Consider the following 27,626-nt stretch of genomic DNA (forward strand, 5'->3'; position numbering starts at 1 on the left):
TGACAGAAACTTATCTCATAATCATTACTGGAAAGTGATCAGGTATTCTGGGTAAGCCTGTACATCATTGAAGATCACAAACATGGTTGGGTTGTTAATTTTATCAGTCACACTGTTAAAGAGATCAGCACTACTGGAGCTCTTCGCAGGAGGAACAGGAAGGCCTGGTTTTCCTTGAGTGAAATCACCAACAAGAACCCTGGCGAGGTACATGCGTTTGTGTCCGTTGACATCAGGTTTAGAGTAACCTCGGGCTGAGTAACTTGGGTCCACAGCAAAATATGTTCCATTCCCATACATGGCTCCTAAAAACAGAACAACAATAGTCAGTTGATTTAAAATACAAATAGATGCAAGTGAAAAAGTTTATACTGAATCTGAGTGATACCATGCATGCCAGCGAAGCTGCGATTGAAGCCGTGATGGTTGATCTGATCGGTCTTATCAGGGCCAGTGCCATGGAAGAGACGCCTTTCATTGTTTGTGTGTTTGTTTTTGTCTTCCAGTTCCTCCTTTTTGATCATGTAATTTCTCCAAAGTGCAACGTTTTGGACTCTTTCAATCTACAGACAAATTAAAATGAACAAAACAGTATCACAACATTATACTAAATATAGACAAAAGGGCTTTTTAAAACTCCCTCTCAGTAGTGTCTTACTGTAATGATACTGTTACTGGATAGTCCTGTGCTTGTGAACTCTTTCTCCACTTCTGCATATTCTGTTGAGCCTGCTGTGAGTTTTACAAGAACAACTGACTGTCCTTTCATGTCCTCCCAGTGTGAAGGCAAAGATCTTTGAGCTGCACCTGTAGAAAAAAAAATAAAAACAAGACCAAAATCGTATCTTTAATGGCCTTCTAACAAACAACTATATCCAGCTAATAACTAATTGTTTTGTTTTTTTATTACTAAAATCATCTCACCTTCCAGATCTATTCTGTTCAGTTCAATCCTCAGTCTCCCCCTTGTGGCCACTTTGCCAAACACATCGGCTTCATATTCAACATTATTAATCTTGATTTTCACTGAAAGCTGTTGCTTCTGAAACCCCTGTTCCAGGTCATAATTGGTCAATATATCAAAGTTTTTATTGCTCCGTCCATTTTCCTGATATTGCCATTGAATCACACTGCTAATGAAAAAGGCCTCACGCCTTCGGTTTTCATTCCTTTCCACCTTTCTGATCATGTTTCGAATACGACTGTCTGCAGTGTGAACGTCTCTTGGCAGACCCTCCAGTGTGATGACAGAGTCTTGGCCTTTCTTCTCAAGTCGGACACTGACTGTGAGCTCCCTCTGCATGGCGTTCAGTGTTTCTCCATCCTCTTTGGTGAAATGAGCAATGGCTGGATCATGGATTGGGATGCTCACATGCTCCTGTAATATCATGCTGTTGATCATGTCCTTGGCTTCACTTAAGTCCTTTAGTGTCTCCCCACAGAGCTGAAACACAGCTGGCTCCATTACTTCACCAACAATTACAAACTCTTCATTAGCAGGAGAATCTGAACTTCCGGACCAGAAGAAGTCTACAGGTTTGATAGAAGTAAAAAGGGATCAATTATTGTTTATTAAACTTATTCATATGAAAAGATGTAAAAATCATTAAGTTTCTTTACTGACCTTTAAGTTTGTTCAGAAAACCTTTATCCTCCTCTACTTTCTCACCAGATCTTCTGATCATGCTTTGGTGGAAGTCTGCCACCATGTTCGTCTGGAATATAAGAAACTTCACAAGCCTTACATGCACCGGTTTCTTTTTCTTTACAAAGTCGACAACTGCATCAACCATTGCATCTGCAACATCAGCTGGTTTTGCACCTCCCTGACCTAAAGGGTTAGAGTAAATATTTACCCAAAAAAGTACAAATAAATAAATACATCATCAATGTACTGCAACCACTAGGTGTAGAAAAGTAGGAATCCACAAGGTTTCTCACCAGTGCCAAGAGCTGGGAAGGCAACAGAAGTAAGTTTGCGTGCCTCACATAACTTCAGAACAGACAAAACAACATCCTTAATTTCAGATGGACTTTTACGTCCAATAACATGGATGATGTTTCCACATGGAAGCTGCCCGGCTGAGGTCACAATCTCTGTCTGCTGCATGTTTGATGATCCCACTATTGGAAAAACATGTGTACTCATAGCATTTTTAAGTTTAATAGATCTCTTTTTCGATATAAATTAGAATAAATGGCTATTTTGAAGGTATACAAACCCATCAGTGAACATTCTAGTTCAACTTGTACCCCAGCAGCATCTAAAATGGCCTTGGATACTCCTACATTACAAATGAAAAGTGGCACTTATATTGCAATTCTCTTTGAATGTGAAATTAATTTTAAATGAAATCAAAATTAGTAACCGTGTATGTAAAGTTGTATTGACCTGCTTTCAGAGAAAATGTCTGATTTGAGGAGTTGACAATGGCATCAGTTTTTTCTTTAGTTATGTCTCCTGATGAAACATCTAGAGTCACTTGACCCAGCTGCATAGTGTGCACTCCAAGAGAGGGAGAGGAGACATTGCCAACGTCCCCTAATTATAAGAAAATAATATATTAATAATAATGTTAATTTTGATTTCTGTGACAAAAAAAAGAAGGTAATGGACTTCAGATAAGAAAGTGTTACCAGAAGTTGATTTGGCAAAAAGATTCATTTTAGACTTGAGATGTTGATGTGATCCTTTTGTGAAGGGACCCTGAATCCCATGTCTAAAGATGCTAGTAAAGCACTAATACATAAAGCACAGAAATATACAAGATAACATTAACATAAACAACTATGTTAGAATATCTAAATTAAATCTAAATTTATTTCACCCACCTCTACACTCTCCTTGTCAGAAGGGTGTACAATCACAGTTACCTCTTGAAGGTTAGTAAAATTATATTTCTGGACTTCTGTCAGCATTATTCTGGCCACCAAATCTTTAGGAAAGCCAAGATTCCCAGTCCCAATGGCCGGGAAGACGACTGAAGACATTCCTTGCGTTTCCGCTTTTCTCAGGCAATCTCTTATGATCTGAATAAGTACCTTTAAAATGTAGATAAATACATCTATTATCTATTATCTTTTAAGAAAGCACCATCTAAATATGTAGATAACATATGGGACATATTTGCATTATCCAATTTAATAAATTCTACATAAAAATTATTAATTGAAAAACAAGGATACATTTGACTGAGGTTGATTAAATGTATGTCTCACCTTATCTGCTGAGTTTTGTCCACCATGCCAAAATGGACAAACAACATGGAAGACCTTGGAACATTTCAGTTTATAACCATCTGTGATGAGCATTTCACCATAATTCAGACTGTTTGAGCGAGCAGCTCTGGTGATTTCTGACTGGAGCTGATGACCAGCAGTCTGGAGGAGAGCGTTGGAGACGGCACCTTTTCTGAGGTCCAAGTCCTCCGATATAGTGTTTACAATGACATCGGCCTGCAGAAGAAACAAATGATATACTTGTAAAAGGAGAGGAATTTTTCAAAGGGCTCCTTCTCTGGTAGATATTTCTTATTATAAAGGTTTTTAGGATTCTTTTTACTGGCATTCAGACAAAAAAAAAAATCTAATCTTTATGTTTCTATAATAAAAAAGTAATCTCATATATTCACTTACACTTGCATCCTGGATATTCCCTTTGCTCAGAATGATGTTTAGTCCCTCTTGTGTAGTTTTGGTCTCAAGAATACTCAATCCTTCAGATATATCTGGTCTGCCACCATAGCTTGAAGCTTCTCTTCTCCTGTGTTCTTCGCCTTCAAAGTCTCTATTATCACGAACTTTGACAACTTCAACATCTTGGTCTATTTGACCATAGTTTCTACGACCATTTCCACGATAGCCTTGGCCATAGTCACTATGCCCATGGGGTTTGGCTTGAGGGGAAGTCATTTCGGGGTTATAAGCAGCAAACACCTTTCTGACAGCTTGAGTCATGGCATTCACAGTTCTGTCATTATTGTCAACCAAGTGAATCTTAGTTAATGTGCTATTGGAGGCTCTGCGGTTATGATCATCAATGTAGTCACACACCTCCATAGCGATCGATTCAGTGCAAAGATCAAGAGGACAACCAAATATCCCTGAGCTAATAACTGGAATTGCAATAGAGGAGCAGTTTTTCATTGACGCTTGGTTCAGACTTTCCCTCACAGCACGTCTCAGGCGTTGCACAGTGGTACGTCTGTCTGAATCACTGAAGCGAGGTCCAACAGCGTGCACCACATATTTACAGGGAAGACGACCAGCGTCAGTGATGAAGGCATCTCCAGGCTTCAAAGGCCCATTTACTTTTATGTGTTGGTCACAGATTTGCTGCAGACTTGGTCCAGCAGCTTGAAGAAGTGCTAAAGCTACACCACCAGTATGCTTCAGATCTTCATTAGAAGCATTGACCACAGCATCAACACTGATCTTGCAAATGTCTGCCTTCCTGACAGTAACAGTTAGTCCACCTGGTATTTTAACCTCACAAGAGACCTGGCCAATATTTGAAAAACTACCTTCAGTAATTTCATTTTCCTCGTCTTCCAGCATGTCATCTTCCTGAAGAACCACCACAAATCTTTTTTCCTTCAACCACATCGAGAGCATCATTTTACCCTTCTCCATGAAGTACTTCTTTGCTCCTGCCTTTTTAATTATCAGTGTGTCCGTGCAGAGACCATCTGTCAACTTTTTAAACAGAGTCATAGCTGGCTGAACAAATGTACGCTCTCCAGACAGTTTGATCCGGGGTCTCTTTGAATCAAAAAGGACTTTCACCTCATCAGATTTAATAAGGTGCTGCCAGTCTTGTGACTTTTTAACTTGTATGAATACAGCTGCTGCATGTGATTTGACACGAACAGTTTCTTCAATTCTAGTGTGTTTCTCAATGAAACATCTTAAATTTTCACTGACCTCCATCACTGGTTCTCTGAATCCAGTCACCATAACTTTGTCTCTCCGTTTAGATAAATATATAATGACAGATGTCTTTTTGGAAGTATTGAACAATTCTTGCAATTGTTTTTTGAGATCCTGCCACGCTGGCATTTGAAGGACACCCTGATCTTCTACGGTGAGGTCTTTAGTTGTGAGAACTGTATTCGCCCTTTTCTCTGCCTCTTTAAGTGCTCTTTCTGTGCTCCCAATCACAACAACATCTTCATTTGCGATTGTGTAGACAGCAATTATTCCATGAGATATGAAGAGATCTCTGGACATTTCATCACAGTCCACTGATTTCAAGAACTCCAGGATTGAACGATCAATCTGTAAGAACTTCTGTTTCATATTTATTTTCTTCTCAAGGACCCAGTTTTTGAAAGTGAGAATTTCTGTATGAAGACCTGCTAAATCTAATCTGTTATTTTTTTTGTTGTAGTCAATGTGCAGGTCTGGAGAAACAGCCTTAGCACTTTTCAGGCCATCTTGTTCAAGCAGAGAGTACATGGCAGGAGAAATTTCCACGTTCTCTGTCACACTGTTCTGCTCTCTCTCTATTTGGTTTGTTGCTCTCTCTAAAATTTTCTCCATTATGGATTTCAGTCCAATTATCTCATGGGCCATTCCTGCCAGTGTCAGCACCCCTTTAGATGCATCTAAATCTATGAAAACTTGATCTTTCACTAATTCCTTAACATCACTTTCCACTTTTGACCACAAGGCATGTGACATGGACCACTCAGATGTTGTGTAGCATGAGGTGATTTTCATGAAGGCATCAATTGCATTCTTACTCCAGCAATCAATGTGTCTTCTGGTAATTCCTTTCTGTTTCAGTAATGCTGGATCAGGACTGAGCAAGACTTCAGGTTTGTCCATGTTTATTTGGCAGAAGTGTGAGCTCATCTGGTCTTTAATGGAGGAAATCTGCCCTTTCTTGAGGATGAACTCTCTGATGGCAGAATCTACACTGACTGTAACGGGTTCAGGCAGCTTCAAATGGGGTCTCTTGCCACCATACAAGACTGTATCCAGTGATTTAAAATAGGGATATATCTTGACTAGAACATTACAGATGTTATTGTCTTGCTTTAAAACTCTTTCTTTAACTGAAAAAAAGAAATATGAGGCATAGTGAATCAATGCATTGATATTGACAAGTTTTACTTAGTTGAAGAAGTTTGACTTAGTCTATCTTAACTATAATAGCAAAGACTTTCAGCAGCTGTAGATGTATTTACCTTCTTCCTCCTTAAAAATAATAATGGCTGCTTGTTCTGCTGGAATTGTGATAACGTCCTCTACTGCACCGCCCCATTTCTCAAAATACAGTTCCAGCAGCATCTTGTTGTTGTTGGCCTCAGCTGGAAGATCCTCCACTCGCACACATGTGCTTCTCTCCAGTGCACGGGCTCTCAGATTATTCTTCTTAAACTTTTCATGTGTCCTGCTGTCCTCAAGGAACTTTTCTGCAGCTGTTAAATAACATTTGTTTCTCAATTAAATTGTTTAAATTATGATTTAAAAAGATGAATATTTTATGGGATAATTTACCACTGGGATTTTTAAAGGTCACAACTGCTTTTCTTAATTCTGGTATTAATTCCATGCTAAAATCATTTTCAGAAAGACCGCTGATGTTCTCCACCAAAAGAGTCAAAACATCTTGATTAACATCATCGGGAAGGTTCTCCAGGACCACAGCACTTGTCTCTTGAGGCTTCTTCACATCTGCATCAGTCTGAGAGGCACTTTGATCTTAAGGCAAAATAAAAGCTACAGTTAACAAACAAAATAATATTTTGTATCAATTATTAACTACCGGTACATAACTTATATCTGTACTATAAAAAAATGAATGTTATTTAGTACTTTCTGCAATAACATTACAATAACTTAACCAATAAAGATTACATAGGGGTAAACAACCAGAGACCAAAGTTCAGATGATTTACTTACTTTGTTCCTGATATCCACATGCCTGCTCCTTCTGAAATCACACAAATGTAAAGCATTTACAATTATGGAGAACTAAACAAGTAGGTTTAGTTAACTGGTCTCTCTGCTCCAGCCTTTTCAACAATATGAAGAAATGACAACCATCTTCTTAGAGAAACTCTAAAATACAGATATATTGCAACCATAAAACAGAATTAATCGTAATTTATCTTATGATAGACCATTCTGTTCATGTATAGTGACTTCATGCAATCTAAAGGGTTTGATTTACAGAGCCACTCATCTGAGGTTTGATTGTTAAAGCATTGTGGTATTAATTCTGCATTTTGTAACAAGTATACTCACTTGTTGTGCAGTGCTGTCTGCCTGTTCCTCTGCATCACTGGGTTTGTACACTTTCAACTTGATTTTCTGATTGTCAATAGTAATAACGTGTTCTGCCTTTGAGAGCACGCTATCTTGGACTTAAACACAAACAATCATACTTAGTCAGATACTGTATATCACAACACTTAGAAAACATCACAGTAAGGAATAATGTAGATCATGTTATGTGATATTAGCCAATGTGATTATGGATGTTTAACCATGATGTGACATTGGCCTAAATTATAGTTTCGAAAAAGTTTTCCTCATAATTTGTCTCAAAGGCAAGTTTATTTATCACAGATTTATTTATTTAAACAGAACACATGAAATTAGATTTTGTCCGTTTTGTCCATGCTAATGTGACAACACACATAGCAGCCAGTGAAATAACTGTATTTGAGACAACGACTGTACATTGGTATATACCTCAGACATCATGTTTATTCATGAAGGACACCTTAATGGTACACTGTTATTCAAGTATGCAAACATCAGATGATTTATTTGTTCATGAGGATAATGCATTCGTATGTGTGATGTCAGTCTTATGTCATCATTTGTCATGGCCTTTGTAGTTGTTTAGTTCAACGATCAGGTAGAAAAATCTTAAAGGGGTCATATGATGCTGCTAAAAAGAACATTATTTGGTGTATTTGGTGTAATGAAATGTGTTGATGTGCATTAAGGTAAAAAAAAAACACATTATTTTCCACACTGTACATTATTGTTTCTCCTCTATGCCCTGCCTTCTGAAAAGCGTTGATTTTGACTAGGCTCACCGATCTAAAAAAAGGGAAGTGTGCTGTGATTGGCCGGCTCTCCAGCACATTGTGACTGGCTGAATACCTCAAGCATGTGACAGAAATTACCCCCTTATAAACTTGACATAAACATGATTTCTAGTTGTGTCCTCTTTTGGAAGGCCAAACAAAGGAGCTTCGCTTTCTCAATGAAACAGCATCAGACACAGTGGCCTTGAGTTAGCGGATGCCGGAGGCCTAGAGTGAGCCTAGCTAGAGTGAGCAGAGTCCGGCTTGAGTGAGCAGAGGTGGGCGGCCTTGAAAACGGTGCAACCTGCAGATTCTGCGAACCAGCTTGCGGCAACCACATGTGACAATCCCGGGGTAGACTCCACTTCATCCACGTTGAAAGCCGATCAGGCGATACACAATGCAAAGTTGATGTATTTCCTCAGCAACCAGCACGGATCAGCTCCAGGCATGACAAAGCCGATATCATCCTCTTTTGGAAGGCCAAACAAAGTAGTTTTGCTTTCACAACCAAACACACAGTGTCTTTACTACATGGCGGCGGCAACAACAATACTACAATGAGAATAAAAGGTATGCCTTCTTCAGTGTGAGCATCTGGGTGGCGTTATGCAAATCTTCCCACATAGTGACATAGAGATGTGGGGGGCATGTTAGAAGGAGCCTTTTTAGGGGGTGTGGACAAGTCTTAACTTTCACAAAGAATATCTCTTTGGATTTGAGACTTTGATCTTTGAAACTTTACAGAACTTCATTATGCACCAAGAGCTTATTACACTCCAAAGAGAAAGAAAAAAATTGTAATCACATCATATGACCCCTTTAGCTTACACTGCAACATTAATTAATTTACTCTAACACAGCATATCATGCAGTGAATTAAATAAAGGATTATAATATGGGTAAATCTATTGGTATATTTGCTTTGAAAAGTGTTACATGTTTGAACATGGCCAGAATGTGTGTGAGTTCAGAGACATGTTTACATTTTTTGTCTTAACAAGGCAAAACTCTATCTTTACATGAACATATTACCAAAGAAACACAATGATAGCTGATGTCTTAATTAACACAGCCAGAATTTGCTTGTCTACTGTCCTAAAGAAACTAGAATTGTGCATTAACAGGGACGTTGACACTGTCATATTTTGTTCTGTTTTCATGGCACACAAACTAAAATTAAGTGAACTGGTAGGCTTTTGCTTGATAAACAAATATTTATAATAACTGATCTGTGATTTCAGGATAAAGAAACAACAGAACAGAGCTACAAGTGTTTTCTTAAGAGAAGTGCTGACATATGGAAACAGACACATGAAGAATCAATATTGGTGTTATATTGGTATATATGCTTATGTTTATACATGTATTGGTGTTATATATATATATATATATATATATATATATATATATATATATATATATATATATATACGAAGAGTTCAGATGCAAAAGCCTCTAAGTGCCATCTGAAATTTTCATCTAAAATTAGGATTTTTATCAAGCTCTTATGCTTAGGTTGAGTCATTTTACTTTAACTGCAATGTGCAGGTCCTTTTCCAGTCTATTAAAGTAAAATAACTGAACATAAATATAGGAGCCTGATAGAAATCCGAATTTCAGATGAAAATTTCAGATGGCATTTAGAGGCTTTTGCATCATATATATGTGTGTGTGTGTGTGTGTGTGTCTGTGTGTATGTACATTGGAGATCGAAAGTTTGGGCACCCCTTGCAGAATCTGTGAAAATATGAGTAATTTTCAAAAAATAAGAGAGATCATACTAAATGCATGCTATTTTTTATTTAGTACTGTCCTGAGTAAGATATTGTACATAAAAGATATTAACATTTAGTCCACAAGACAAAAAAATTGCTGAAATTATTAAAATAACCCCACTCAAAAGTTTGGGAACCCTTGGTTCTTAGTACTGTGTTCTGTTACCTGATGATCCTCGACTGTCTTTCTGTTTTGTGATGGTTGTGCATGAGTCCCTTGTTTGTTCTGAACAGTTAAACTGAGCAGCGTTCTTCAGAAAAATCTTTAAGGTCCTGCAGATTCTTCAGTTTTCCAGCATCTTTGCATATTTGAACCCTTTCCAGCAGTGACTTTATGATTTTGAGATGCATCTTATCACACTGAGGACATTTGAGGGACTCAAACACAACTATTTAAAAAGATTCAAACATTGACTGATGCTCCAGAAGGAAACAAGATGCATTAAGAGCTGGGGGGTGAAAACTTTTGGAATTTGAAGATCAATGTAAATTGTACTTAATTTGTGTACTGGGAAACATACAGGTATCTTCTGTTGCTTACGAAGGGCAGAACTAAATGGAAAACAATTATATTTCAACAAAATAAGACAAATTTGGCCATCTTCATCGTGTTCAAAAGGTTTCACCCCCCAGCTCTTAATGCATCTTGTTTCCTTCTGGAGCATCAGTCAATGTTTGAATCTTTTTAAATAGTTGTGTTCGAGTCCCTCAAATGTCCTCAGTGTGATAAGGTGTATCTCAAAATCATAAAGTCACTGCTGGAAAGGGTTCAAATATGCAAAGATGCTGGAAAACTGAAGAATCTGCAGGACCTTAAAGATTTTTCTGAAGAACGCTGCTCAGTTTAACTGTTCAGAACAAACAAGGGACTCATGCACAACCATCACAAAACAGAAAGACAGTCGAGGATCATCAGGTAACAGAACACAGTATTAAGAACCAAGGGTTCCCAAACTTTTGAGTGGGGTTATTTTAATAATTTCAGCAATTATTTTGTCTTGTGGACTAAATGTTAATATCTTTTATGTACAATATCTTACTCAGGACAGTACTAAATAAAAAATAACATGCATTTATTATGATCTCTCTTATTTTTTGAAAATTACTCATATTTTCACAGATTCTGCAAGGGGTGCCCAAACTTTCGATCCCCACTGTAATTTATTTAGGTTTACTGTATATAGGTGTATATTGTTTTATATTGTAGGTAAATGTTATATATATATATATATATATATATATGTATCAATTATATATTATTTTTGTCACACTTTATTTTAATGTGTTCTTGTTATATGTACAGTACATTTATTTTAAGGTTTCCTTATTACAGCGATTGCTGTTACATGTAAAACAATACATGCAATATTATTGTAACTACATAACAAGGACACATTAAAATATAGTGTTGTCAATGTTTTTACTGTTTTCATATTAGGCTATTTGTATTTATTTATTTAACCCAAGGGCTTGTTTCTTAATGTAACTTTAATATAACCTGACATTGTTTTGACACGAATATTTAATGTTTACATCTGTCTAACTTTTGTCTAACTTCTTTGCCATTGGTCCGCTGGCCTTGTTAGTTATGACAGGCCAATTTTAACGTTAAAATTCACAGATTAAATGCTAACTTCGAGAGAGTTTGTCGCACTTTGTATTGGAGCCCTTAGTTATCTCAGGCGTCTGGAAAGCTTAATGACAAAAATTCAGTTTGTCAACATGTGCTTTTGTGTTCAGTACTTACTGTCAGACGATTTGAACAGAATCGTGGCGGAGTTATTTCCGTCATCATATTGCACGACGCAGTCTCCTCCTTGAGACTTCTTCTTACTCTGAAAGTAAATCTGAAGTTTATTTTTCACACTTTTAACGTGTTCAGGCCCCCAGTCTCCCTCTACAATAATGGGAAAATATCCATCCATCGCGATCCTTCCGAACAACTAGGAAATGGCTTGTTGCGAGTCAGAGTTTATATAGCTGATCACGCCCTCACTTTCACTTTTGTTTCTGCGTAAGTTTACTGTGAAACTGGGTCTCTCTCACTCTCTCACTCTCTCTCTCTCTCTCAGGCACGACAGCAGTGCGATTATTATATAAACGTTGACCCTTAAACAGCTGATAAACACAGTAGTGTATAGGCTTAAGACAAAACAGTCTGCTACTTGGCTCTTGCCAAGTCAGTTTTTAGCAAATGTATTTTGTTTCTAAACGTTGCTAAATGACATTGTAATGTCATTGCGTGATGACGTCATTACATAACTGTGACACAACACAGCGTTTTTACGTAGAATACGCAACGAGATTACTCAAATCTAATTGAAAAACATATTTGTTCCTAAAAATATAAGCATAAAATATTTTAAATTGTAAAAGTAACATAAGTAACATCTTTATGATCAGACTTTTTACAACATTTAATTATTGAACAGTTACACACTTTTTGCATTTTCTTATCAACTAGTAAAACTGCACATTCTGAGAAATTATAGATTTAAGCAGTGTACTGGTAGTTAGTGTGTTACAAAAAAAGTCTGTAAAATAGGACTCAATGTGAATGAACAATCCGTATTTATTTTTATAATATTTTTGCAAATTTTTTTTTTTATTATTTTACCTGTGCTTTTAAATTCCACACTGCATTTTGTGTTTTAAGGTTACAGGGTTACAACTTAATGGATAACATCCTAGCAGAAAATGACTAGTACCTTTTCAGGTTTTAACTGAACAATAGTTATATACAAGCTAATAACATGCTGTATCATAAATGTGCATTTATTATTGACCAATTGGAACTATAGCAGCTTAATGCACATTTAATGCTTCCTCTTTTCGTGTAATTAAAATGAAAATATGTGCCTTTTTATCATTTGAGTCACTTTAAAAAAGTTGCTAAAAGTTGCCCAAAAAAAAAAAAAAAAAAAAAAGCTAAATTTGTTACTAGGTTCTTTATGAAAGAAAAAAAAATTGCTAGGGTAGTCTCAAATTTTGCTAAACATATCAACAAAATTTCTAAGTTGGCTAAGTTGCTTCAAGTTCACCTGTGGAAACTCGTAACTCCAAATCAAGCATTTGTTATGGACATCACAGATTAAAGTCGTGGACATAAGGAGGAAATTGCCTAAACCATCCAAAAGAATTATAAACAACAAATCCAAATAACATCTGTAGGCCTATTAAATTATTTTTTAATACGTGGTATTACAACTACAGTAAATAATGGTGTTACATAAATCAAAGAAAAATACATAATGTTGTTGTTTCATTCAAGCCATTATTGGTGTCTTCAGCATTGTTTTCAATTATCATGCTATTGATCATGTCTCTGGCTTCACTCAGGTCCTTTGGTGTCTCACCACAGAGATGAAACACAGCTGGCTCAATATTTTCTCCCACCATCACAAACTCTTCATTTCTGGGAGATTCTGAATTTCCACCCAAAGAAAAAAAAAAAAAAAAAAAACAGAATGATGAATTACTGTATTTTACAAAAGATAAGAATGGATGAAATTATCCTACTTTAAAAAAATTATCTTGGTAAACAGACTTTTATCCTCTTCTATTTTCTCACCAGATTGTCTGATCATGCTTTGGTGAAAGTCTTCCACCATATTCGTCTGGAATATAAGAAACTTCACAAATATTACATGCACTGGTTTCTTTTTCTTCACAAATTCAGCAACTGCAACAACCATTGCATTTGCAATATTAGCTGGATTTGCACCTCCCTGACCTAAAAAATAGAGACAAAAGGAAAAAAGTAGTGAACAATTCACATAAAATATATTAGTAATAATTTTTAATGCTGTCAATCATTAAAAAAAAAAAAAAAATCAATAAAAAAAAATCAATTACAGACTGCAGCAGGTGTTGTTGACTGACACAGTTCTTTACAGTCTTTTAGGACTTTTTAATTTATGAGGTAACTCAGCAAAAATGGGCACTTAGACAGAATTTAGTGTTTATTTTATTTTATTTTACTTTATTTAAAGACTACTGGCGCACTAAAGCGGTTTTCTGTGCTCATGTCAGATGCCTTTGTTCACAGAGAGCTGCAAAGACACAGAGAGTGAGTCAAAGGCAATATGACATTAAAAGCACTGGGGATATATTTACTTGCAATTTACAATCTCAAACCAAAGCCTTCGCTCTCTGTGTAATGATGGCCAAATGTGCCAAGCTGCTGTTTTGGGTTGCCACAGCTGCTTCTCAGATATACAGCGGTTCACTCTGAGGTTAATTTAGATTAATATGCGCTATATACATGCATATCAAGTGTTTATGAGAAGTATGAGAGTATTATTGCGCTTACTGCATGACATGGAGGAGCCTGCACAAAACCTTGTATTTTCTTCCTGCGGAATATACTGTACTTAAAATAATCTGTCATTTTTGGTCATTCAGATAAGAGTAGCCTAATAGTCTACATCATTCAGAAAATACATATTTTTGCTTTTATTTATGTAAATTAAAAAAATAAAATAAAATTAAATTTATGCATTTAGCAGACGCTTTTATTCAAAGCAACTTTCAGTGCATTCAGACTAACAGTTTTTACCTAGCGTGTTCCCTGGGAATCAAACCCACAACCTTGTGCTGCTAACACAATGCTCTACCACTTGAGCCACGGGAACACTATGTACACTTACAATAACACCAAAATGTTGTGCTTTTGTAAAATAGAGAAAATAAACAGGATGACTTGCCTCACACAGACATAAGAAAGAAATCTATAGAAAGCTTGAAATGACTGCCGTTATTTTGGAACAATTTGAGTAAAAATAAATATTCTCTTATTATGTAGTCTGCATGACAAGGTGCATTTCTTAATTAAAGGTGAAGATCAGTATCAGCTTCTGCATTTGGCAACTATTAACAAAAAATTAAAAAGGTTTTCTTTTTCCCCAGTTCCGTTACTGATACAAAGAAGTACAGTTCTTTGTATCAGTATATTCCCTATTAAACTATGGTTTATTAGGTTATTGTATTAATATAAACATACAAAGTTTTGACTAGAAAATCTTTTGTAGGGGGGCAGGGCTACTTGGCACAAGGAATGGATCATTTTTTTTAAATAAAATACTATCACATTATATATATATATATATATATATATATATATATATATATATATATATATATAAATGGTAATCACATAATGTTATTGTCACACACCTGGACTCATTTAGTGTTTTTTCCCCAGTACCCAGTTTCTGTCTTCCGTGTTTAGTTTGATTAGTTCCCAGGTGTGTCTATTATCTTCCTCATGTGTTCCATGTCCCTGTTAATTTAATGATTCCATCCACCTGTGTTTCCCCAATTATCCTTTGTACTTAAGCCTTGTCCTTTCAGTTCTGTTTTGTCGGGTCTTCATTCATCACTTGCTACTTACGTGTGTCTACCTCTGTGCTCCATGTTGGATATCCCCTGTGTTGTTTATATTAAAAAACCTTATTCCGTTTATCCTCGACTCCGTATTCCTTCAGGCAGCGTAAAACCGTGACAGAAGACCCGACCAGAAAAAGAAAATAGAAAACTGCGTGTTTTTTCCCTCCGTTTTGTTTTTGTGTTTTCAAAGTCTTTTTGTTTCGTAGTGTTCTATGGATCCCCTCTATCGTCCTGAATTCCTCATCCTTCTGCTGAAGCAGGAAGGACGTTCTCTCGAGGACCATACCAAACAGTTTTTCCTATTAGCTAATGCCACCAGCTACCCGGACGGCGCGCTCTGCACCTTCTACAACACCAGCCTGAACTCCAAATGCAGAGCGTTGTCGTCCGAAGATGGTCCTCGAGAGGATTTCGCCGCATTCGTGGAGTGGACTCTGGCGAGAAATGGCTCATCTCTCACCATCTGCCCCATAGAGGACCTCGCCAGCCCCACTCCCGACCCAGAGACCAGCCAGCCACCATCACGCCGCACGGAGCCAGAGCCCACCGCAGCCGCAGAGCCCGAGCCATCCACTGACAGGGAACAGGATCTCGAGAGCGCGACTGACCAGGTGTGTGAGCCGGCAACACCGTGCATCGTGGGAGTCCTCGTGGAGATCGAGGGCGTGGAGGAAAGCCCTGCCCACACTCCTGCGACTGAGGGTGAGCTATATGCAGTCTCTGAAAGTCATATGGAGCAAGTTCTGGATCTGATGGACTGGTCTACGGAGGTAATCCCTAATATTCCTGTTTCTCCGCTGGTTCCGTCCAGCCCTGACTCCCCTGTATACCCTCTCAGTCTCCCACTCCTACCTCCTCCAGTCATTTCCTCTGCTCCATTTCCGCTGGTTCCGCCCAGCCCTGAGTTTTCTGTTTCTCCGCTGGTTACGCCCAGCCCTGAGTTTTCTGTTTCTCCGCTGGTTCCGCCCAGCCCTGAGTTTTCTGTTTCTCCGCTGGTTACGCCCAGCCCTGAGTTTTCTGTTTCTCCGCTGGTTACGCCCAGCCTTGAGTTTTCTGTTTCTCCGCTGGTTCCGCCCAGCCCTGAGTTTCCTGTATCTCCGCTGGCTCCGCCCAGCTCTGAATCTTCTGTTTCTCCGCTGGTTCCACCCAGCCCTGAGTTTTCCGTTTCTCCGCTGGTTCCGCTCAGCTCTGAATCTTCTGTGTCTCCGCTGGTTCCGCCCAGCTCTGAATTTTCTGTGTCTCCGCTGGTTCCGCCCAGCTCTGAATCTTCTGTGTCTCCGCTGGTTCCGCCCAGCTCTGAATCTTCTGTGTCTCCGCTGGTTCCGCCCAGCTCTGAATCTTCTGTGTCTCCGCTGGTTCCGCCCAGCTCTGAATCTTCTGTGTCTCCGCTGGTTCCGCCCAGCTCTGAATCTTCTGTGTCTCCGCTGGTTCCGCCCAGCCATGATTTTTCTGTTTCACCGCTGGTTCCGCCCAGCCCTGAATCTTCTGTGTTTCCTGTATTCCCTCCCAGCCTCCCTCTCCCGCCTCCTCCCAAACCTGCTGGTCCCTCTACTCCTCTTTCGCTGGTTCCGTCCAGTCCTGATCCTCCTGTCCTTCCTCCCATCCTTCTCCTCTCTCCTCCTCCTAGACCAGCCAGTTCCTCGTCATCCCTGCTGGTGCCAGCCAGTCCCGCAGCTCACCCTCAGTCCGCGCCATCGGGGCGCGGTGGTTCGCCGCTGGACTGCCAGTCTCCAGCTCCGCCTTGGCGTGTTAAGGCCCTGTCTCCGCCTCCAGCCTCCGAGCCCTGGACTCCTCCTCGGTCCTTCGACCCAGCGGCTCCGCCTTGGCTCTTAGCTCCCTCGTCTCCACCGTGGCCTGTCATCCCACCTGCTCCACCGGGCTCCCTCGTCCCTCCGGCTCCACCTTGGTCAGTCGTCGACCATCCGCCGCCTCGGGACTCCACTCCTCTGGTTCCACCTCGTCACTCCATCCCTCCGGCTCTGTCAGGCTCCTCCTTCCCTCCGGTTCCACCTCCATCCTCGGTCACTCCGGCTCCACAGCGGTCTGCCAGGACCCTGCCTCCGCCTTGGTCGCCTGAGCCTTCTGCTCCACCTTGGCCCTCCGGAACCTCGACGTCCCCCTGGCTCTGCGGCTGTGCTGCTCCATCTTGGGCTCCTCACCCACCGGTGCAGTCTCCGCCTGTCGGCCCCCTGGTGTCGTCGACCCCTCCTTCACCATGGCTCCTCCCGCCGTCGACTCCACCTTGGATCTCCGTCTTGGCTGGTCTCTGGTGGACCATCTGGCTCCTCCTGCTCCTGTCTCCTCCCTGGCTCCTTCCTCCGTCGTCTCCTCCCTGGCTCCTCCTTCTGTGGTCCCTGTCTGCTGGCCCCCTCCTGGGAGTCCGTCCTACACCGGAACCTCCTCCCAAGTTCCCACCCACGCCTCCCTCTGTTGTTTCTACGGTGCGAGGACGCACCTACCGGGAGGGGGAGTACTGTCACACACCTGGACTCATTTAGTGTTTTTTCCCCAGTACCCAGTTTCTGTCTTCCGTGTTTAGTTTGATTAGTTCCCAGGTGTGTCTATTATCTTCCTCATGTGTTCCATGTCCCTGTTAATTTAATGATTCCATCCACCTGTGTTTCCCCAATTATCCTTTGTACTTAAGCCTTGTCCTTTCAGTTCTGTTTTGTCGGGTCTTCATTCATCACTTGCTACTTACGTGTGTCTACCTCTGTGCTCCATGTTGGATATCCCCTGTGTTGTTTATATTAAAAACCTTATTCCGTTTATCCTCGACTCCGTATTCCTTCAGGCAGCGTAAAACCGTGACAGTTATATTGCATTGCATGAGTTATATATAGTGTATGTAATTAGTTTTTTTTTTCACACTTTGGTCTTTCTTGGCAGTGCTGAAGCATAAAATATTTTTTTATGTATTAAACTCAATAAATAAAGAAATAATCACACAATTAACATTCATTTTATTTAATTATACAATAAGGAAAAAAACCAAACTCATTACTGTTATGTGTAACGTATTAGACCTGAACCAGACAAATTAAAGGTTCAGTCGGGAACATGGTTGAAACATGAGGAGCCAAATTCCACAGAAAGACAACAGGATGTTATAAAAAAAAAAATTATACTCAGCACTCAGAACCAAGTCCACTAACTAGCAGCTTGAACAGCTTTCAACATTAGAACAAAAGAACAATTATGGACAATTCCAATTCAAAAGAGATTGTCAAATTTGGAGCAAGTAATCAAGATTGATGGTCAAAGAGATGCACAGTATGACCATCACATGTAAACCCATGAAAGCAATCATGATCACAAGATCTTTGGATTGACTTCCCCCACCTAAAAGAAAAGACCCAAACTGAAATTCCTAAGGGAACCTTTCAACATCTGGTCTCCACAAAACATCCTTGTGTCAAAGAATGGCACAGGAACGGTCTTTTACAGATGTAGATTCACCAAAATTAACTCAAAAAGACTTATAAATGAATATCCGTCTATTTCTGAACTCCATATCATATATGTAACCCACACATTTGACCATCATGTTTCTAATCGCTCATTGTGTATGTATTTTTAATAACTACTGAATAGCTTAAGGATTCATATTCATGTTTAGTATGTGTGTGTTTGAATATTCTTGCTTGAAATTTTTCTGACCATCAGTTATTTGTCATATGTATCATATTCTTGTTATTGGAATCATGTCCAAAATTATACCCTACAAGAACGGGAAAATTCGGATTTCCATAATCTAACTGGTCAAGACAACATCTGAGGTGTGGCCGAAAGGCCAGTTTAAATATTCAGGACACCATCAAATTTTCTTCAGCCTGCACGCCTGCTGCTACTTAGCCACGATGAGAAGAAACACCACCTAGTCTCGTCAAACTTTACTTCTATTCTTTCACATTAGTTTATTTTATTTTCAGTTTTGAGAGTTTCGTGTTCTGAGAATTTTTATAACACTGTGTCTCTGAGTCTGACCTCGGGTGCCCGCCAAAAACTGCAACCAGTCCACAACTCCGTGTCTTCAGACAATGCCAAACCACTGGCTTCCCAATACGTCACTCCAATGACTACTGAAATCCCAGCCTGACAGCAACCTCGGGAAACCCCCTTTTCAACGACAACACAAGTAACGTACCACCTCCAGATTCTGATCTAAACTAGTGTAGCTATCTAGTATAATTTTAACCTCATTGAGGAACTCAGTACGGGGATTAATTAAGGGATCGATGGTTGTTCATGTCTATGCAATTTCACATATTGCTGTAAACTTGGATTTTCACATTTTCATTCTTTTAAACTCATTCTTTTTTTAACTTTCTCTCTTCCTGCAACTTGTGTGAATGTGTGAGTGCATGTGTTTATGTGTTAGATTAGTCTATATGTCTTAGATTTATCTAATAAAGCCTTATTCATATTGAAAAGAGAAGTATCTTGTGTTTTGTGCTTACAAGTTAATGTCTTAAACTGCCGATCTTGTTCCTCTGCTAATTAATAGTGTTTTCACTATACTTCGGATATTAATATCCATTGCAGAGTTGTTATAAGGCTCATTCAATGAATAGCTGGCCGTCTCAGTAATCAGCCGTATAATAGTGATTCTATTCAAATTCCCTTTAAAATCTTAAATGATTCCCTATGAGCTAAATTGACCTGTTTCCCTTACATATGTAAAAAAAAAATAAAAAAAATAAAATAAAATAAAATCACACAACGTGTCTTAGCAGTGCCAAGAGCTGGGAAGGCAACAGAAGTAATTTGGCGTGCCTCACATATCTTCAGAACAGAAAAAACAACATCCTTAATTTCAGATGGACTGTTGCGTCCAATAACGTGGATGATGTTTCTACATGGAAGTCGCCCGGCTGAAGTCACAATCTCTGTTAGCCGCCTGTTTGATGATCTCACTATTGAAACATGTGCACTACATTTACAAAAGCATCTAAAATTCATTAGATCTCTCTTGAAGTATATGCAAAAAATATATATATAATAATATCTTCAATAAATAAATAAATAAAAGTCCATCAACTAAAAGAAAGAGTAAATTTAAAAGAATACAAACCAATCTGTGAACATTCTTTTTCCACTTGTACTCCAGCAGCATCTAAAATGGCCTTGGATACTCCTGGATTGCAAAGAGAAATAGAACAATTCTCTTCAAATGTGACAGAAATTATAAATTTTTCACTGAAACATGTAAGTTGTATTAACCTGCTTTCAGTGAAAATGTCTGATTTGAGGAGTTGACAATGGCATCAGTTTTTTCTTTAGTTATGTCTCCTGATGAAACCATCAGAGTCACCTGATCCAGCTGCATAACATGGACCCCAAGAGAGGGAGAGAAGACTTTGCAACCAAACTCTAAAGAAAAACATAAAAAATGTATGGAAAATCTATAGAATTTTCTGCTTGAATTTCTCTTGTCACTATTTTATATATATCTTGTTACATACCTTTGTTATTAGAATAAATATTTAAACAAAATGTTTTTTTTTAAATAAGTTTGATGGACATCAGAAAGTGTTACCAGATCTCTGAGCTGATTTACCAGAAATTGTATTTTTAGGCAGGTCATGTCGATGTGTTTGACCCTGAATCCCATGTCTAAAGATGCTGATAAAGCACTAATAGGTAAAGCACAGAACTATTTAAGATAACACAAGCAAGTTTAGAGTTTAAACAATAAAAGTGCAAACATTGGTCATACTCTTTGTGTTTTTATGGTTCATGAATCTATTTTTGACACTCACCTATACACTCTCCTTGTCAGAAGGGTGTACAATCACGGTTACCTCTCGAAGATTTGTAGGCTTAAGTCCCTGGACTTCTGTCAGCATGATTCTGGCCACCAGATCTTTAGGAAAACCAAGATTCCCAGTCCCAATAGCCGGGAAGACGACTGAAGCCATTCTACAGCTTTCTGCATTTTTCAGGCAATCTTTAATGATCTGAGTGAGTACCTTTTAAAATGATTATAAATATATCTATTTTAATATTTAAAGAAAATAAGTGAAGCCTACATATCAGGTACATTTGCAATATAATTGAATCCTAAAAACAGTCAGCAGTAACCGGGTTATTGACAACTTTGTTATATTTCAACTGCAATTTTATATTTTATTGTTTTTCTCACCTTATGTTCTGAGCCTTGTTTCCAAAATGGGCAAACTACATGGAAGACTTTTTGACATTTCAGTTTATAACCATTTGTGATGAGCATTTCACCATAATTCAGACTGTTTGAGCGAGCAGCTCTGGTGATTTCTGACTGGAACTGATGACCAGCAGTCTGTAGGAGAGCTTTGGAGACGGCACCTTTTCTGAGGTCCAAGTCCTCCGATATAGTGTTTACAATTACATCAGCCTGCAGAAGAAACAAATCAGACACTTCTTTTTCAGAAACTGGTCATCCTTTGATTCTCATATTTCACTGTACTTATACTGGTATACTTTATAAGCCTTTTATCAAAGACTGTGTCTTTAAATAGTTTATAGATCAGGATAGTTGAGAAAAATAAAAATTTAAATTCTCTTTTTGAATAACATGAGTGTGAGTAAATGATGGACTTTTGATTATGAATAAACTATCCTTTTAAATATATTTTATTTTACTGTATTTCTTGCCATTACTATCATTCACTTACATGTGCATCCTGGATATTCCCTTTACTAAGATTGATTTTTAGTCCCTCTTGTGTAGTTTTGGTCTCAAGAACACTTAACATTGAGTGCGGTTTTTCTTCAAAGTCTCCATGGCTTTTGGGACGTTCAAACTGTTGGTTAATTTGGTTGTAGTTTCCAGGACCATTGTCATGATACCCTTGTACATAGTTACTATAACCATGAAGTTTATCTTGATTAAGGAAAGTTATTTTAGGGTTATAAGCAACAAACTCTTTAATGACAGCTTGAGTCATGGCATTCACAGTTCTGTCATTATTGTCAACCAAGTGAATTTCAGTTAATGTGCTATCGGAGCCTCTGTGTTTATGATATTCAATGTAATCACACAGCTCCTTGGCGATCGATTCAGTGCAAAGATCAAGAGGACAACCAAATACCCCTGAGCTAATAACTGGAATTGCAATGGAGGAGCAGTTTTTGCTTGACACCTGGTTCAGACTTTCCCTCACAGCACGTCTCAGGCGTTGCACAGTGGTACGTCTGTCTGAATCACTGAAGCGAGGTCCAACAGCGTGCACCACATATTTACAGGGAAGATTACCAGCGTCAGTGATGAAGGCATCTCCAGGCTTCAGAGGCCCATTTACTTCTGTGTGTAGATCACAATATTGCTGCAGTTGGTCCAGCAGCTTGAAGAAGTGCTAAAGCTACACCACCAGTGTGCTTCAGATCTTCATTAGCAGCATTGACCACAGCATCAACACTGATCTTGCAAAGGTCTGCCTTCCTGACAGTAACAGTTAGTCCACCTGGTATTCGAACCTCACATAAGACCTGGCCAATATCTTCAAAACTACATTCAGTAAATTCATCTTCCTCCTCTTCCAGCATGTCATCTTGCTGAAGAACCACCACAAATCTTTTTTCCTTTATCAGCATTGAGAGCATCATTTTACCCTGCTCCATGAAGTACTTCTTTGCTCCTGCCTTTTTAATTATCAGTGTGTCTGTGCAGAGACCATCTGTCAACTTTTTAAATAGAGTCACAGCTGGCTGGACAAATGCACGCTCTCCAGAAAGTTTGATCCGGGGGCTCTTTGGATCAAAACTCACTTTTACCTCATTAGATTTGACGAAATTCTGCAAGTCTTGTGATTTTCAGACTTTTATGTATTCTGAAACCGCAAGTGATTTGACACGAACAGTTTCTTCAATTCTAGTGTGTTTTTTGATGAAACGTTCTAAGTCCTCACTGACCTCCATCACTGGTTCTCTGAATCCAGTCATTGTTACTTTGTCTCTTTTTTTAGAGACGTTTACAAACACAGATCTCTTTTTTAAAGTACCAAATGACTTTTCCAGCTGTTTTATGAGATCCTGCCACGCTGGCATTTCAAGGACACCTTGATCTTCTACTGTGAGGTCTTTGGTTATAAGAACTGTATTTATCCTCTTCTCTGCCTCTTTAAGTGCTTTTTCTGTGCTCCCAATCACAACAACATCTTCATTTTCGATTGTGTAGACAGCAGTTATTCCATGAGATATGAAGAGATCTCTGGACATTTCATCACAGTCCACTGATCTCAAGAACTCCAGGATTGAAGAGTTAATCTGTAAGGACTTCTGTTTCATATTTATTTTCTTCTCATGAACCCAATTTTTGATGGCATGAGTTTCTGTACGAAGCCCTGATAAAACTAATCTATTCATTTTTGTGTTGTAGTCAATGTGCAGATGTGAAGAAACAGCCTTCAGGTCATCTTGTTCAAGTAGAGAGTACATGGCAGGAGAAATCTCCAAATACTCTGTCACACTGTTCTTCTCTTTCTCCATTTTACTTGTTGCTCCTCCTAAAAATTTATCCATGATGGGTTTCAATCCATTTATCTCATGGGTCATACCTGTCAGTGTCAGCACACCTTTGGAGTCATCCAAATGTATAAATACCTGATCTTTCACTGCTTTCCTAACATCACTTTCCACTTTTGACCACAAGGCGTGTGACACGGGCCACTCAGATGTTGTGTAGTTTGAGATGATTTTTTTGAAGGTATCAATTGCATTCTTACTCCAGCCATCAATGTGTCTTCTGGTAACTCCTTTCTGTTTCAGTAATGCTGGATCAGGACTGAGCAAAACTTCAGGTTTGTCCATGTTTATTTGGCAGAAGTGTGAGCTCATCTGATCTTTAATGGAGGAAATCTGTCCTTTCTTGAGGATGAACTCTCTGATGGCAGAATGTACACTGACTGTAATGGGTTCAGGCAGCTTCAATTGTGGCCTGTTGCCACCATACAAGACTGTATCCAGTGATTTAAAGTAGGGATATATCTTGACTGGAACATCACAGATAATAGGCTCTTGCTTCAAAACTCTCTCATTGGCTGGAAAAGAATAAAAGTTACAGATACAATGAATATGTTGGTGGTGACAAAAGGAGGCAAAGAAGTGTTAGCAAATCTGGAACTGTAACAGCAAATACTATCAGCAATTGCAAATGTGTTTACCTTCTTCCCCTTTAAAAGTAATAATGGCTGCTTGTTCTGCTGGAATTGTGATAACTTCTTCTACTGGACCACCCCATTTCTCAAAATACAGTTCCAGCAGCATCTTGTTGTTGTTGGCCTCAGCTGGAAGATCCTCCACTCGCACACATGTGCTTCTCTCCAGTGCACGGGCTCTCAGATTATTCTTCTTGAACTTGTCATGTGTCCTGCTGTCCTGAAGAAAATTTTCTGCAGATGTAAAAAATAAAAATAAAATAAATCATAACAATAAAAAAATATTTTCCAGATATGTTTAATAAAGTCACAACAACAACATGTACTGTAACTGTAAGCTGTAATGTTATCAAAAATCTAATTTTCACATACAAACTGTTTCCTCCATCCAAAAAAGATTATCATGTGCCATGTAATCAACATTAAGCTAAATTAACTTTTAATGCAATAAAGCTAAACATGTAAAACATGTTTAAAAGATGATAAAACAAACAAATAAATGCATACTTTACAGTAGAACTTACCATTGGTATTTTTAAAGGTCATAACAGCTTTTCTTAATTCTGGTATTAATTCCATGCTAAAGTCATTCTCAGGAAGTCTGCTGATGTTCTCCACCAAAAGAGTCAAAACATCTTGGTTAACATTATCGGGAAGGTTCTCCAGGACCACAGCACTTGTACTTTGAGGCTTCTTCACATCCACATCAGTCTGAGAGGCACTTTGAACTTTAGGCAAAATTAACGTTACACATATTTATTCAATCTCAAGGCAAATTATTTGTTGTAAAGTCACTTAGCAGTACAGTTAACAGGCATGCATGTAAGCAGCAAGACACCAAAGTCCAGATCATTTACTTGGTTCCTGATATCCACACCCCCGGGCAATCTAAAACCACACAAGCATAAAATATTGACAATTATTCAAATGGAGAACTAAAGAAGTAAGATTATTGGACTCTCCAGCCATTTTCAGCAATTTGGAAAAAATGACAAACATCTCTTTAGAGAAACTAAAATGTATATACTGTATGTCTTAACCTTAAAATTTAATAAATATTTTTTTTCTGATAGACCATTCTGTTCATGTATAGTGCCTTCAATGGTTAGTTCACCCAAAAATTAAAATTAGCCTGTGTTTTACTCACCCTCGAGGCATCCTAGTGTAGGTGTATACGACTTCTTTTTTCAGACGAATCCATTCTGAGTTATATAGAAAAATGTCCTTGCTTGCTCTTCAATGCATTATAAATGCAGTTGGTGGGTGTTTTTTGTTTTAGTTTTTTTTTTTTTTTTTACAGTCCACAAGATGTCAAATAAAGTGCATACATTCATAATAAAACGTGCCGTGTCTTTTTCCACATTTGTCATCTCCGACATCCTACGTCATCCGCCGGAACGGCTTCCACGTACCACAGTTAGATGAAGTGAGAGAGAAGAGTTTATTACATTTGAAATATGGATCTTTTCCTTACAAAAACGCATGGACTCGCTACAGTATACAGTAGAGCTGTATGAGCCATATTTTATTATGGATGTGTGCACTTTATTTGGTGCCTTGTGGACAGTTGAAAAAAAAAAAACACCCACCCACTGCAATAATATCCCTTGTAATGTATCCCTTGTATTTATTTAATTCCGATTGAATTCTTCTGAAAGAAGAAAGTCATATGCACCTAGGATTCTTCAAGGGTGAGTAAAACACAATTTAAAAAGTGAGTGAAGTGACGTGACATTCAGGTAAGTATGGTGACTCATACTCAGAATTCTTGCTCTGCATTTAACACATCCAAAGTGCACACACACAGCAGTGAACACACACTGTGAACACACACCCAGAGCAGTGGGCAGCCATTTATGCTGCAGCTCAAGGGCACCTAAATCATGGTTTTGCCGGCCCAAGATTCAAACCCACAACCCTAGGATTAGGAGTCAAACTCTCTGACCACTAGGCCACGACTCCCCCATTTTGGGTGAACTAACCCTTTAATGAAATCTAATTGCAATAAAATTGCAATCCGGGTGTGTGTTCACGGTGTGTGTACACTTTGGATGGGTTAAATGCAGAGCACGAATTCCGAGTATGGGTCACCATACTTTGATGTATGTCATGTCACTTTCACTTTCACTTTAATAAAGGGTTTTATTTACAGAGCATGGTTTGCCTGTAAAAGTAGTGTGGTCTTATTCATTTTACTAACTCTAACAAGTCTACTCACTTGTTGTCCAGTGTTGTCTATCTGTTCCTCTACATTGCTGGGTTTGTACACTTTCAGCTTGATTTGTTGATTGTCAATGGTAATAATGTGTTCTGCCTTTGAGAGCACGTCATCTCGAACTTAAAATCAAACAATCAGATTTATTCAGATACATCACACACTTTAAAACAAGGACAACACAAAACAGTACAATAAATGCATTAATGATAGAGGAGGCTATAGGCTATAGTAGCCTTCTAACTTACACCGTGTCTACACAGGACGCGACAAAATTAAATCTAAACCACTGTAATCAGTAATGCTGTCTAAACTGGACACGACGAATCCCTGACATTACAGACACCAAGTTTAAATGATTTGCAACGGTCGCTTAACGCGTCTGGTGTAGACATGGTGTTCTTGAGAGAGTTTGTCGCGATTTGTATATTTAAAGTGTCTCTCCGCAGACTGATTGCATAACTAGATAAATATAAATTAATACTATAAAAATATGTTATTTGTTAACATAAAATGATTTTGTGTTCAGCACTTACTGTCAGACGATTTGAACAGAATCGTAGCAGAGTTGCTCTTGTCATTATATTTCACGACGCAGTCTCCTCCCTGAGATTTCTTTTTACTCTGAAAATGAATCTGAAGTTTATTTTTCAAACTTTTAACGTGTTCAGACTCCCAGTTTCCCTCTATAATGATGGGATACTCGTCCATCGTGATCCTTGTCAACGAGGAAATTAATTTGGAGTCAGTGTAGTTGATCATGCGCTGCTTATTTTCACTTTTGTTTCAGTGTCAGACCATTTTCAACCAACCTTTCAACACACCCACATAGGGTGACCACCAGAGGGGTTACCAGGATGTCATGTTTGGGGGGGCATTTGGCTTGTTTGGGGGGCAACATAGACAATTGAAAATATCGGCACAAAATGAAGCTATATTACACACAATCTTTTTTAATGCATATCTTTTTCTAAGCCAGGAACCCAGAGATAAGCACAGGGCCCATAGACTATAGGGCTATCACATAAAAGTTAAAACAGGTCAACAGATATGACAGATT

The 27,626-nt window shown here is 38.6% G+C and overlaps 1 protein-coding gene and 1 pseudogene across 2 annotated transcripts; both read right to left on the reverse strand.

Annotated features, from left to right (window-relative positions):
• LOC113109729 (poly [ADP-ribose] polymerase 14-like) lies at positions 1-27,314 on the reverse strand. Of its 2 annotated transcripts, none has more exons than XM_026273476.1 (17): positions 27,103-27,314; positions 26,570-26,688; positions 25,209-25,239; positions 6,505-6,708; positions 6,192-6,425; positions 3,637-6,059; positions 3,220-3,456; positions 2,833-3,042; positions 2,638-2,740; positions 2,393-2,542; positions 2,223-2,285; positions 1,942-2,124; positions 1,625-1,831; positions 925-1,530; positions 659-807; positions 389-563; positions 1-305 (listed from the first exon to the last, which is right to left on the reverse strand). In XM_026273476.1, exons 1-17 carry the CDS (start codon positions 27,275-27,277, stop codon positions 25-27), a joined length of 5,550 nt encoding a protein of 1,849 aa, XP_026129261.1. In that variant the 5' UTR covers positions 27,278-27,314; the 3' UTR covers positions 1-24. The 2 variants fall into 2 exon arrangements, with proteins under 2 accessions (XP_026129261.1, XP_026129260.1); XM_026273475.1 differs by lacking the exons at positions 25,209-25,239; positions 26,570-26,688; positions 27,103-27,314 and adding exons at positions 6,910-6,940; positions 7,255-7,373; positions 11,574-11,848.
• LOC113109732 (poly [ADP-ribose] polymerase 14-like) lies at positions 13,009-25,188 on the reverse strand (annotated as a pseudogene).
• Positions 27,315-27,626: the final 312 nt, after the last annotated feature.

Source organism: Carassius auratus, chromosome 10, assembly GCF_003368295.1.
Source record: "Carassius auratus strain Wakin chromosome 10, ASM336829v1, whole genome shotgun sequence".
Classification (NCBI taxonomy): Eukaryota; Metazoa; Chordata; class Actinopteri; order Cypriniformes; family Cyprinidae; genus Carassius; species Carassius auratus.